At 33.2% G+C, this 13,543-nt stretch overlaps 2 protein-coding genes and 1 long non-coding RNA gene across 4 annotated transcripts in view; 1 reads left to right on the forward strand and 2 right to left on the reverse strand.

The window, feature by feature from the left end:
- Positions 1–894: 894 nt before the first annotated feature.
- On the reverse strand, positions 895–1,895 carry LOC146938019 (uncharacterized). Its single transcript, XM_085749568.1, has 3 exons — positions 1,283–1,895; positions 1,117–1,193; positions 895–1,011 (listed from the first exon to the last, which is right to left on the reverse strand). The coding sequence occupies exons 1-3, from the start codon at positions 1,893–1,895 to the stop codon at positions 895–897; spliced, it is 807 nt and encodes a 268-aa protein (XP_085605694.1).
- An 862-nt stretch (positions 1,896–2,757) lies between these two features.
- LOC146938020 (uncharacterized) lies at positions 2,758–4,560 on the reverse strand. Of its 2 annotated transcripts, XM_085752074.1 has the most exons (4): positions 4,438–4,560; positions 4,085–4,211; positions 3,867–3,980; positions 2,758–3,355 (listed from the first exon to the last, which is right to left on the reverse strand). In XM_085752074.1, the coding sequence occupies exons 2-4, from the start codon at positions 4,190–4,192 to the stop codon at positions 2,999–3,001; spliced, it is 579 nt and encodes a 192-aa protein (XP_085608200.1). In that variant the 5' UTR covers positions 4,193–4,211; positions 4,438–4,560; the 3' UTR covers positions 2,758–2,998. The 2 variants fall into 2 exon arrangements, with proteins under 2 accessions (XP_085608200.1, XP_085608201.1); XM_085752075.1 differs by lacking the exon at positions 3,867–3,980 and having other exon boundaries at positions 4,438–4,555.
- A 2,474-nt stretch (positions 4,561–7,034) lies between these two features.
- LOC146938021 (uncharacterized) overlaps positions 7,035–13,543 on the forward strand; it is a 38,621-nt gene continuing 32,112 nt past the window's right edge. Inside the window, exon 1 of the long non-coding RNA XR_015031097.1 lies at positions 7,035–7,101. This is a non-coding gene — a long non-coding RNA (uncharacterized LOC146938021). The remainder of the gene's footprint in view (positions 7,102–13,543) is intronic.

A 13,543-nucleotide genomic window follows, 5' to 3' on the forward strand; every position in this document is an offset into this window, starting at 1 on the left:
TTATTTATTTCAACGACACGAACAATTGCACAATATAACAAAAAATATAATCTAAATTCTTTTTTAATGACACCAACAACAATTTTATTATAGAAAAAATTGTTTAAGGGTATAATTGGGATAATGAAAAAGTAAGTATAAATATACTCATTTAGTTTGTTTGTTACACTTTTTAAATGATAAAGGAAAAAAAATATCAGACATATATATATATATATATATATATATATATATATATTCATATCATGTTTGTTACATTTTTTTTAATATTTAAATTGATTTTTATCTATCTAATTTGTACTGAAAATTAAGGGTATTTTTGAAAAGAGAAAAAAATCAACCCAAAAGAATCGAAAAGGTTTTTTTTTTTTTTTTTTTTTATATATATATAGTATAGAATATAATAGTACAGATATCAATTAATTATCTCTTCTTCTTTTTTAAGGAATTAACTCTGACTTTTATGAAAGTAATGTTAATGTCACTCTTCCATACGTAAATAAACTGCATGAATAATTGTGTAATACCATGCATTTGATAGATAAATGATACTTCTTCTGCATGTAAGTAAAAAATTTGCTTCTTCCTTTCTCCCAACTTCTTTCTCTAACTTTTGGGAATTCTTTTTAGTCGTGTAGTAGACGAGTGTTTGTATATAAGTATATTTATTTATTCTTTTGAATGAAAGAGGGCCTAAGCCCATTCTATATTTAAATTTTGATATAAATAAATGATTTCTTTTTTCTTTTTTTTAAGAGGTTAAAATGGAATATTTGCTCAATCAAAGCGTTCTTCCTAGCACAAGGTGTACCAGGAAAAAAACGAAAGACACAAACTATTTACAGAAAGATGGGAAACAAAATGCAAAAGCAAAAAACAGAGAAAGAAATATTATTAGCCTATGCCCAACATAGTGAACGGACTAAGCCACCAGCCATGGTAGTTGAAAGAGAGATTAGGAATTTTCGCATTTAACCACATATAAGAAAGTGACTTAATCTTGTCAACAATCTGATAAGTTGGACAAACTTTACCATTAAATAACCTGATATTTCTTTCTTTCCAAATTTCCCACATAGTAGCATACCAAATCAGATGCATAATAGATTGACGCACCTTGGAGCAATTACCACCAACAAAACCAAACTGAATGAGGTAATCTGCAGGCACACTAGGGAGAACCGAACAGAAACCTAGCCAGCGATGAATCAGATGCCAGACATTCCCAAAAACAGTACAGTGTAAAAAAAATGAGAAGAAGATTCTAGCGAGCCACAACAACCCGCACACAATCTATCCTCAGCAGCTATAACTCCACGACGAAACAGATTATCCTTAGTTGGCAAGCGATCACGGAACAGACGCCAAGCAAAGAGGACAATCTTCAAAGGAATATCCTTATGCCAAAGAAGCTTAGAAGAAACCGTAGTGGCACTTTGTTGTTGTTGATTCAGAATTTTATAAGCACTCTGAACAGTGAAATCTTTACTCGATTCCAAGTTCCAAAGCCACATGTCCTCCTTATCAACATGCAAAGTCACATTTCGAAGCAATAAACAGAGTTCCCCCACGGCCTCCTCCTCCCACGCAAACAGCCCTCGCCTCCACTTCCAAGCCTCACCACCCTCCCCCCATCCTAACTGACACATATCAAACACAGACACCTCCTTAAGGAGCGAAAGATCAAACAATCTACTAAAACGCTCCCTATACGCCACACCACCAACCCACACATCCGACCAAAACATAGTGAGCTTATCGTTACCCACCTCGCGACTGACATGATCACTGAACCAGTTCTCCCTACGAATGGTAGAGATGACCCGCCACAAAAAAGAGGTGTCACTACCTCCTTCTAACAACTGGCTGCCCTCCACTCCATAACGGGCCGACATCACCCTAAACCAGAAACTATTCCTATCTACCAACAACCTCCAACACCATTTTCCTAATAAAGCAAAATTAAACTCCCTAATTCTCCTTACCCCCAAACCACCAACCTCCTTACTCCTACAAACAGAATTCCAGTCCACCCATGATATTTTCCTGTTGTCCTCACCCCCCCCCCCCCCCCCCCCCCCCCGAAAAAAAAAACAATTTAAAAGAGATTCAATAGAGGAAATGATACCTGCCGGAGCCTTGAAAAAAGAAAGAGCATAAACAGACAAAGATGAGAGGACAGACTTCAGCAGAACCAAACGACCACCCAAAGATAAATGTTTGGACTTCCAACCCGACAGTCTAGCCTTACACTACTAGAAAAATCAATTTTAGAGAGGGTAGAAATCCGTCACTAAACTACCATAATTCCCTCACTAACGAATTTAGTGAGGGATTTAGTGACGACCGGTAATCCCTTAAGAATATTGGCCTTGCTAAATTTTTGTGAGGGATTTTGGTTTCCGTCCCTAATTGACACGGATAAAATCCCTCACTAATCATATAAATCCGTCACTATATATGCACCAGAAAACTTTGGCAAATCCGTCAGTAATCAGTGAGGGATTCTTGTTCCCTCTCTAATAGTGAGGGACTATTCCATAGTTGTTTACGAATATTTCCGTCTCTAATTAATGACGGATTGCTATTCCCTCTCAAATTGTGAAGGCATATTTCATCACTAATTGTGATGAAACTAAATTCCCTCACTAATTCAAACAGAAATTTAATGACAAATCTCAAACCAGATTTCATTAATTAATTATATTAGTATTGTAAATATATTTACTATATTAAACTTGTTGAAAATTATAAATATACAATAAAAAACAATTGATAAATTGTCTTCATACCCATCACCATAAAAGTCATGAGGAAACTTAATAAGTTTACAACCATTGTTCAACTCTCAAAATACATGAGTCATAAGGAAACTCTCAAAATAAGTTTCATAAGAAACGCATAAACATTTTTAATGGTACTAGAAGTAGCACATTAACTAAGTTTGCAACCAAGCTATCAAAATAACCATATGTTATACATACTATATATCTATATATCAAGTAGATGGAGGTAGAGGTGGGTGTAGATGACCTTGAGAAATCATTTCCATCAATTTAGTCATTTGCTCCCGCGATGCACGAATCAACTTCTCATGAGCCTTCAATTTCTCTTTAAGTGATGTGTTTTCAGCCCTCATTTGTTCAAATTCAGAATGTAAGATGCCATCAGATATGGAAGATCTAAATGGCTTATATTTCCCAGCTTCCGGGCCCAAACCATATATACGACCCTTCTTATTTACTCCTCCAACAACATCTAAGAAGATAATGTTGTCACTTTCATGTCTAGAAACATCATCCCCTAGTGCCTCCTCATGTGAATCCCTCTCAATAATCCTTTTTTCAAACTCATCCTGCAAAATAATAATATTTTACTAACAAGTAATAATTTCATACTTCATTCAGTCAACAAAAACAAACTAACATTCTGATATATCTTCTTGTCAAGACAATTCATTATTTTTCCCACAAGCAACATTATTATACTGTGTTCACTGCTTGCCTATATTACAAAAACTGAAGCATCAAGTGGAGTTAGGATTGGTATGGAATAAAAAAAAAAGAATTGAAATGTCAGTGCTCAGTCTAAGTCATAGGTACATTTATATTATTTCTTAATATCTTTTAAGCTAATTGATTAAACATACACTTGCAGACTGCTACATATGTGCTTAACATTTAGCATCAGTGTAGAACCTCCATAAAAATAACATCAGTGTATAACTAGTTCCCAACAACTAGCATAAATGAACAATTATTTCAGTGCAGATCTATTAAAACAATTAGAAATAGCATCAGTTCTTAACAATAGACTAAATACTAAATATTCATCAAGTTCAATAAGGTCATGAAGTATTAACTTACAGCAATATCCTTTGATTTTGAGGATATTTTATCTAGAGATAGTTTATCACACACAACTTCAAGATAAGAAAGAAAGTTATCTAGCTCCTGAAATTCAAGAACTGTGGTATAGTCCTATCGAAACAAGTAAAGAATGAATTTGGAATGGTACAATAAAGACAACAAAATAAGAGGATATTCGCATGTAATGAGGAAATTAAACAAAAACAGCAACATACCCATTTCTTCTTGAACATGCCAATCTTGAGACACTTTGATTTGGGAACGCCATCTACAACCTTGTAGCCATATACTTTGGGCATATTAGGAAGGTCATCAACAAACATCTTCAGCTTGGATGCATATCTAAAACATATATTTGATTAACACATCAAAATCTGGACATATCTAAAACATATAACACAGATGTCAGAAGAAAGTTCAATGGTTATTTGTAAGAAAAGCTTCTTATCATGTCGGTATGAGTACTTCTTATCCTACCAAATGCAAAAACAGAAAACTACCAAGGGAACAAACATAAAAGGCTGGGACAGCAGGCCAAACTACAATTACAAAGCAGCTGCGCAGGTACCTCAGCACAGAAGAACAGCAGAAGGTGCTGTTAAGGTCAGATAGAATCCACCAAAAGCAACAGAACAGCCAAAAACCAGCAGCTTGTTTTCACCAAAAAAAACTCCCATGCCCCATCAAAAAGTGGGCATATATCAAAAGTTGCATACACAAAAAAAAAACAGATTAGTTCATTCTCTAAAAGAGCACAGTGAAGCAGATTAGTTCATTCTCTAAAAAAAACAGATTAGTTCATTCTCTAATAGAAAACGAGTTGTGTTATTCAAATATACAAAAACTGAAGCAGTTTTCATACATAATGTACAATACATACATTTTTATGCGCTGTATGTTCTGTTTTGAGTGTAAATAAATTCAAATAAATATCAAAATGCTATCAAAGTTAAAGCAACAAGTCGTATCTTTATAACTAAGTTTAAAGTCATAAAAGCTTAACCAAGTACAAATTTGACGATTTCTTAAAATTAAATGACCTATATCAGGGACAGCACCCTGCTCTAAATTGTATCAACACCATATCACATATCAACAAAATTCGAACCCAAAATCCAAGTGTCACTTCAAGTAAGGCCATGATGAAAATCACAGTTAATATATATAAATTAAAACAACATCAGTATCACAAACATCAATTTCACTGAAGAAAAAAACTCTGAAAAAAATAAAAATAAAATAAAAATAAATAACAAATAAATTCTGAGATTGAGAGAGTGGTTACCGTGATTCTGAGATTCACTGAAGATTTGAGAAAGGATTTCGGGAGAAGGAAGAAGATTCACTTTTGGGAGTGAGATTCAGTGAAGATCTGTATTGTGAGAGCATGAGCACAGTGAGGAGAAATTCAACATCAAATTCAGAAGAATCTACAAATTAAACACATAAATTAGTAAAGATGAGAATGGGAAGAAATTTAAAATTGAAACCTTGACAAAAGAATCTGAAACTAACCGATTTTGGGACTGAGAAGAGCTTTTGCGATTTCGTGAAGATGAATGCGATTCCGTGAAGATGACAGCGATTCCGTGAAGGTGTGTGCGATTCTGAGAAGATGAGAGCTTGCGATTAGTTTTTGAGAAGAGCTTGCTGTTTGGGATCGATAGATTTGGTTCAGATTTGGAACTTTGGAGCGATTCATTTTTGGATTGAGAAGAGCTTTGGTTTAGATTTGACGTGAATTGGGAAATTTTTTTATCTGAAGAGTGGTTGAGTGTTTGGGAAATTTTTTTGGTTAATTTAGGGTTTGTGAATATTGAGTTCTTGGGTTTGAGTATGAAATTTTGTTGGATAATTATTTTAGGGTGTTTGTGAGCCAAAAAAAAAAAGAAGAGGGGGGATATTTTAGTAGAGAGGAGGGAAAAACCAAAACGTGAAAAGAATTGAGGGGGAAATAATTCAGTTTTGATAGTAGTGAGGGTTTTAGTGAGGGATGCCTTGGATAGAGTTATGTAAGTGATATTAGTGAGGGTTTTAGTGAGGGATCCATTAGAGAGGGATAAAGTCCATGCCAAATTCCGTCACAAACATACAGTTAAAGAATTTAGTGAGGGATTTAGTCACGGAATTTTTGTGACGGAATTTTTGTGACGGGTATTTAAACATTTCCGTTACTAATGCTTGGCAACTCATGTTTTGTGGAAAATACAAAAATCCGTCCCTAAATCCGTCCCTATTAGTGAGGGATTGTCTTCCCTCCCTAAAATCCGTCTCTAAATCGCGTTTTTCTAGTAGTGTTAATACGCTCAATAACAGGTCCCCAAAACGAAAGATGTCTCACGTTACCACCAATAGGCAACCCCAAATACACAAAAGGCAGAGATTCCACACTACACTGAAGCAACCTGGCCACCACTGATAGCCACGATCCCGCAACATTAACACCAACCAATTGGCTCTCTTGGAAAAGTTCACCTTTAAGCCAGACAAAAATTTAAAATGAAGAAGAGCTGCCCGCATACCTCTTTTTTCTAAAAATGAATAACAAGTTACTTATCATTCCCTTAAAAAAAGGTTACTTAACAAATAATAATTAATACGATCTAATTCTAATATTCATATATAATGTAACTACACTTATGAAGATAAAATAATTTTTTGTGAAATTCTTAACATGTGTCATAAGAACGTATGTTAGCATGACCCAAAAGCAATTGATAGAAAGTTAACTTATGGATAACATATCCAAACGTACCCTGTATTCTCATTTTCTATCTAATTCTCCTTAGTTTTATTTCTCAAAATTCTTAATCCTACCATTCATGTTTAACTAGTTTTGATTTTATGACATTTTACAAATATCAAGACAGCCAATAAAGTTAGTTTAATTTGTACAATAAAAAAATAAATATAGAATCATTTTCATTATCTCATGCTATATCACTATTTGCAACATATAAATAAGGGCATTATTGACAAAATAATAATTAATATTATATTAAAATCTAAAAACGACAAACAAATAAAAAAATGATTTTTACAAATACGATAATTAAAAAGAAGCAAACACATATCATGAGTACTATATAATAAAGTTGAAGTTTGCTATGCATATTGCGAGAACAAACAATAATTCAGTTCTAAGATTAAATTTTCACAAAAAAAATGGCAAAACACATTTCCCAATATTTTCTCTTAGGAATTTTATGCATTGCGTTGGTTCTAGCTTCAGGTAAGAAACATATGAACTTTCAACCTTAAGTTCTACTCCCTCCGTTTCAAAATGAGTGTCGTTTTAGGTGTTTACACACATATTAAGAAATGCAATGATTAAAAGAAAGAGAATGGTTATTTTACCAAATTATCCTTATTAACTATTGGTTAGTTTTAAAAGTAATACTTTGGAAGTAGTGTGCAGAGTATTAATTGGAGGGTACAATTGAAAATAAAAAGTTATTATTGCATTGGAAACTGAAAGCGACACTCATTTTGAAACAATTTTTTTTGGCTAAAGCGACACTCATTTTGAAACGGAGGGAGTATTTCTTTTTCTTGCACTTCGGTTTTTGTAAAAAAAAAAAATAGGAAAATATTTTCTTAATTAGTTCAATTATTTTTTATATTTGATCCGAAAAAATTGATATAATCTTTTACATTGCTCATTGCTGTAATGTAGTTAACATTATATAAATATAAATCAATAGCTTTATTCTTCAAAAAAGAAAAAAAAAACTATAGCTTTATAAATCGTGTTTTGAATATGTGAATTTTATTTTTGTGGCAGGATCAACACCAGGTTTGTTTTTCTGCAGTTCTCCTTCGTTTTGTGATAGCCCTCCTAATTGCGACGCAAGGTGCCGCACAGCGGGGTATCAAAGTGGAGTATGTACTGACATTCCCGGAAATTCTTGTTGCTGTGTGTAATGAAATAAATTAAATTATTATAAATATTTATATTTATATATGTTTAACTATAGTCGGCATCAACTAAATAAGAAACATCTTCCTCCAAAGCTTTTATTTATATATGTTTTGAAGCATATATATCAAGTATGGGCATAAGAATAAGTGGAGAACTTGAAAGTATGTGGCCAAGCTCAATGTGAAATAAATAAAGAGATAGACTTGTGCAACTTGAACACATAATATAGAATAATGCATGTGTTGGACGAATAATGTGTTTTCGTCTTGTATCAATGAGCATTTTCCTTTAAATAATATATCTGTATGTGTGTGTGTAAATCAGTCAATATGAAGAGTTATTATTTTGCTACATCACTACATTTTAGTTACAGTATTTAAATAGGTAAAAACCTTCGCGTTCTTTTAACTTTGATCTATTTTTCAGATTGGATTTAAAGTATTTTTTCTTTGCCATATTTGTTTTTCAAGTATCAAAAACTTGAACCTCTTGGTCATTCTGTTTAACGAGAAACTCTTATATGGATACAATCACAAATGATAAATAATTGTACACACTCACATCAATTGAAAAAAATTAAATCAAAAAAAATTAAATCACATCAATCAACATCATTTAATTTTATTTTCTTTTAACTTTTACATTTGATGTGAATGTGTCTAATATAATATTTAGGGTTGTATCTGTAGAAGAATTTCTCTCTCCTGTTTACTTAATTCTTATACAAGAAAGTCCTTGCGCCTATTAGATGTTGATGCTTGCATAACGTTGTTGCGTGGCAACTCCAATGCAACAAATTATATTTTTTTGATTTTTTTTAAATAAAATATAATTTCAATCAACTTTTATTAAATTATAAATCTCAAATTAGTCCTTCAAAAAAAAAAAAAATCTCAAATTAGAGTTCATGCATGTCAAAGGCCTTCACTTATATTCGGGAGATTCACGCCATCAGCAGTGCGGTAAAACGATGGCGCCAATTTCTTTTAGGCACCTTTTTCATCATACAGTATTACTGCCCTGGATCATAAAAGCTTGAAGGAACTCCTTACTCAGGTGGTGCAAACTCCAGAACAACAGTATTACTTGGTGAAGTTGTTAAGTTTCACATATTGGATACAATACTGCCCTGGCACTTCTAACATTGTGGCCGATGCTCTCTCACGCTCATTGGAGCCTTCTACAGCCAGCGTTCTCAGTCTTTCGGTTCCTAAGCCGACATTTCTCGAGGAGCTCAAAAGAGAATTAGAAACCGACGTTGAGTTTGTTTCTATTTGTGATCATCTCATTCATGACCCCCTAAGCTCTTCCTAGATTCATTTTGCAAGATGGTGTCTTGTTGCGCAGGTGTAAAATTTAGGTGAGCCCTTTATCTCAGTTTTGCACGCTTCTTATTCGCGAATATAATGAAACACCCACTGGGGGTCACGCTGGTTTCGTAAAGACTCTTCAGCGCCTTGTTGCAAATCTCTTTTGGAAAATATGAAGCCTAAAGTCCAACCGTTCATCCGCTAGTGCACTGTTTGATTATGTTGGGTTTTATATTGTGTTGATTGCATTTTGTTAAAACAAGAAGTTCTAGCAAGATGTTGGACCATATGTCCTAGACATGTAAGTACGACATCATGTACCAGGTGAAGTACTTTGTTTCGCTTTCTTGGAAGATTGAGATCTCTAAGGATTTGATTGAAGATATGATTCACGTGACTTATCCAAAAGGCATGTGTTTCTAGAAGTTGCATATGTCGGTTTGTGCTTTGTCGTATTTTCAAGGTTAAATGTCCTAAACATTTAAGGAAATAATATCTTTGCTCCTAGCTAGAAAATTATGTAGACCATATATATGTTTTGGTCTGCTGATTATAGCCCGATTGAAGATCAAACCCATGCATTCTCTGGCTATATAAAGGAAGACTCAAACCTATTGAAAGTGATCGAAGCCATCATTTTAAAAAAGTGTCATTTTAGGGTTTCGAGTCTTTGTTAAGCCTTGTGCTTTATTTTGTATACCTCTCTATGTGCTGCCATTGATTATCAAAGCAAAGAGATGGTTTGTTTGAGTTGAGTTGTATTTGGGTTGAAGTCACAATTAAGAATATAGTCTTATTAGGGTATTGGTCTACACTTTGTTATTTGTGAGCCACTCTTGTATCATCTTGACACATTGAGTTGAATTGTTAGTTTAGTTGTATTTGTCAACCGCTCTAAAGCTTTTAAGCAAGAGTAGGTTTTGTTTATTGGAGTGTGTCTCCTTTTAATTGTAATCATTGAAATCACGGGTTGTGTGATTGAGAGGAAGTGAGATGAGATCTAATATCTAAGAGAGTCTTCGATAGAAATATCATGGGTAGTGATTAGGTGAGAAGGCAGTGAACCGGAGGTTGTTCACTTAGGACTTCAAATTAATACTATTATAGTGAATTTCCTTCCTGACTTGGATGCACTTAGATGTAGGTGACATTACATTGAACTGGGTTAACAATATCTTGTATTATTTCCTTCTTGCACTTTACTTCAAAGTTATTTATTGTTTACAGTGTTAAGTATTTGTTGTTAAGTGTCATGGACATTGTATTCAACATTCTTGGTGTCCTAGACATCTTATAGGACATTTGTTCCCTACGTGCCAGAATTTCAGCTTACATACGAAGTATTCGACATAAAGGCATGCAGAACTGTTGCAACCCCTTCCTCGCCCGACGAACATTTGGGAGGATGTGTCCATGGATTTTATCACTGGTCCTCGTGATTTGGGGTCCCTCCCTATTGGCTTCTTTGCTTATAAAGTTGTTGAGCTTTTCGTCTCCATTTTTTGCCGCCACCATGAGGTCCCTAAGAGTATTGTACTTGTTCATGATCTGGTCTTTATCAAACGCTTTGGATCCGATTTATTCATGTTCAGTGGCACACTTCTCTGGATGAGTTCATCTTATCATTCCCAAACCGATAGCCAAACAGAGGTTATGAAACGGGCTGTGGAACAATACTTACGAGCTTTTGTTCACAACAAACCTTCTCATTGGTTCAAGTTCCTTCCTTGGGTCGAGTTCCACTACAACACCTCTGCCCATGCTACTTCAGGTCTCTCCTCCTTCTATTCCTGTGTATATACCTAGCCATTGTGATATCGAGGCATTTGACTCTTTGCTGTCATCTCGTGCTGCTATTCTAGTAAAAACCTCTCAAAAGCTCAAATTCGTATGAAGGAAATAACAGAATATGCAGGAATGTAGACTTCCATCACTTTCTGGTTCTAAGTAACATAAGTTATCTAAACACTATTATGGTCCCTATCTCATTTCGGAACGTATAGGTCATGTGGCTTACAAGTTGGTTCTTCCTCCTCACTCTTGGATTCATGATGTGTTCCATTGCTTGCTTCTGAAGCCACATGAAGGTGCTCCTCATCTCAGATTAATAAGCTTCCTTTCCATTCCATTGATCACCACCCCATTGTGACTCAACTTACAGTTCTGCAGTTTCAGAATCGTATGCTTATTGGAATTTTGGTTCGTGTTCATTTTGCATTAATTCAATGGGAAGGGCTTGCTCCTGATGACACCTCTTGGGAAAACTGGGATGAGTTCTTCCAAATTCAGATTATTTAAAATTTAGTCAATAAAATAACTTACAAACGAAGTATTAATTGTATTATTTCTAAAGTTTATTACCACATATATTTTACAAATGGATTTGCCAAATTCGAAGAAAACAAATTGTGTCAAAAATAAATATATCCACCGATATGTACAAACAATTCTTCTTCAAAATGAACCAACTCATCAATCTTTCTCAAAATGAATCAATGAGATCCAAACATTTTTCCAGCAGCGGTTTAAAAGAGATCTAAACGTTATCCTGGTAATTCAAAGTAACTTGATGGAGCACCACTAGAAAAAACAAAATTAAAAGAGCAAAAATAATATTTATTGAAAAAATGAAATCCTTCACAAATTTCCTCGTCACAAAATTTAATGACAGAATGAGATAGAGATATTTTAAGTTTTCCCTCTCTAAATTTGCCTCGTTAATTTTTCTTTTTTTAGTGGTGGAATTGGGAAATACAATAGCTTTAGGATTAAGCAATCAAAATCGTAGCAGTTGGAGAATTTGTGCAAAATTTTACAATCACCATATAATCGTTTAAATAATTCCTTTTTATGAATAAATAAAATTTTAGTCCTATAACCAAAACTACATTTCATCCACAACATAATTAAGAACTTCAAAATGTGTTCATACAAAAATTATAACAACAAAATCTTGAACAAAGATATCCACTATAATTAACAATTAAATTTATTATGTATTCTTTAGAGAGAAAGAAAATGGGAAATGTTGTACTAAAAAAAAAAGGGAAATGTAATGAAACAAACAACTTGAATGAAGAGAATATAGACGTGCTAACCAAAACAATTAAAACAGACAACAAACTCTAAACACTCCCTTTTTTTTTTGTTGACAAAAACAAACTCAAGAAACTTTATTATTTCTAAATATCAAAAATGCGCATAAATTAATAAACCAAATAATCAATATGTAAAACTAAAAAACTGCACAAATGCAACATCAATTTTACAAATCCGAAAACCAAAAACGTAACCATGATTATTAAAAGAATTATCTTAAAATAAGCTTAGATATAAGGTTTTGCTGGGGACACTATATATGAATGAACGAACATTTTTTTTCTTTCAAACAGCATAATATATATCACAAGAAGAACGGGAAAACACAAATACAGTTTGGTATACAGTTATCGTATATATACGAATGAACATGATCAGACCAAGAAGGAACATGCCTTAGAGAAGTGATCTCCATTGCATTTAGGAGGGAAGTTAACCTAAGGTCTACTCAAATGATTGAGTCTACATAATTTGTTGTTGTGGAGATCTGCGCGCACGACCCCTCACCTCTAGTCCAATTTAGCTGTAAATTTAAAGGATCTTGTAATCCAATATTAGCTTGTTACAATTAAAAGTAAAGTATTTGCTCGTTACAACTTAAAGTTATTTCTTGTAAAACAAAAACTAAAATTAATTTCTCAAAGGTAAAGGTATAATTTTTAAACGAATATCTCAAGATTAGATGGAGAGGCACTTGATATATATTATCAAGATTTTAAATAACGGTCGTGGTCGTGTATAGAATTTCACGATTTTGGTTGTTACTAGTGTATTATGGACTCGTCGTGGTGTGAATTAATAACAATATTATACAACTCTAAAATAACTTATGTTAGAGATAGATTTGAAGTTCTAAACTAGAGAAATAGACTAAAGAAGATAACATTATGTAACTTATGTTCAAATTTATACTAAAAATATGATTTTTATCCACCTCAATTGAAAAATATCCGGATTCTCAGCTTATCATCATGAATAACGTTTTGTTGTGGTCATAACAGTTTTATTGCATTTTTAACAACCTTTCGTCGTGATTTTTTTTTACTAAAACATGAATTAAATATGAATTTGTATATGTTTGATGGTGAAAAAATCATATTTAATTTATGTTTTGTTAAAAAAAACTAATTTTCTTTTTGGAGTGATTTTTACAATATTCTACACATTTCTGCAAAATTTCATTAAAAAATACAAAAATTTACTTAAAAATAGGGACCAAAAGTAGTGATTGAAAATTTTATAGGGACTAAAAGTTGAAGGAAAATTTTAGAGAGACTAAAACGAAAAGTTGGTATATTTATAGGGATCAAAAACATATTTACCCTATTATTTATTTATAACAT

The sequence above is a fragment of the Medicago sativa genome, chromosome 3 (genome assembly GCF_051527215.1).
Source record: "Medicago sativa cultivar Bolivia chromosome 3, Bolivia_mono, whole genome shotgun sequence".
NCBI classification, from domain to species: Eukaryota; Viridiplantae; Streptophyta; class Magnoliopsida; order Fabales; family Fabaceae; genus Medicago; species Medicago sativa.

Excerpts from the sequence above, each read along its gene's own strand:
- LOC146938019 (XM_085749568.1), bottom strand. The coding sequence starts at position 1,895 with ATGTCGGCCCGTTATGGAGTGGAGGGCAGCCAGTTGTTAGAAGGAGGT. Across the intron at positions 1,194-1,282 it reads TGAGGATAGATTGTGTGCGG|GTTTCTGTTCGGTTCTCCCT; the intron begins GTTGTTGTGGCT and ends ATCGCTGGCTAG. Across the intron at positions 1,012-1,116 it reads TTGGTGGTAATTGCTCCAAG|ATTGTTGACAAGATTAAGTC; the intron begins GTGCGTCAATCT and ends CCAACTTATCAG.
- LOC146938020 (XM_085752074.1), bottom strand. The coding sequence starts at position 4,192 with ATGTTTGTTGATGACCTTCCTAATATGCCCAAAGTATATGGCTACAAG. Across the intron at positions 3,981-4,084 it reads GCATGTTCAAGAAGAAATGG|GACTATACCACAGTTCTTGA; the intron begins GTATGTTGCTGT and ends TTGTTTCGATAG. Across the intron at positions 3,356-3,866 it reads CAAAATCAAAGGATATTGCT|GATGAGTTTGAAAAAAGGAT; the intron begins GTAAGTTAATAC and ends ATTATTTTGCAG.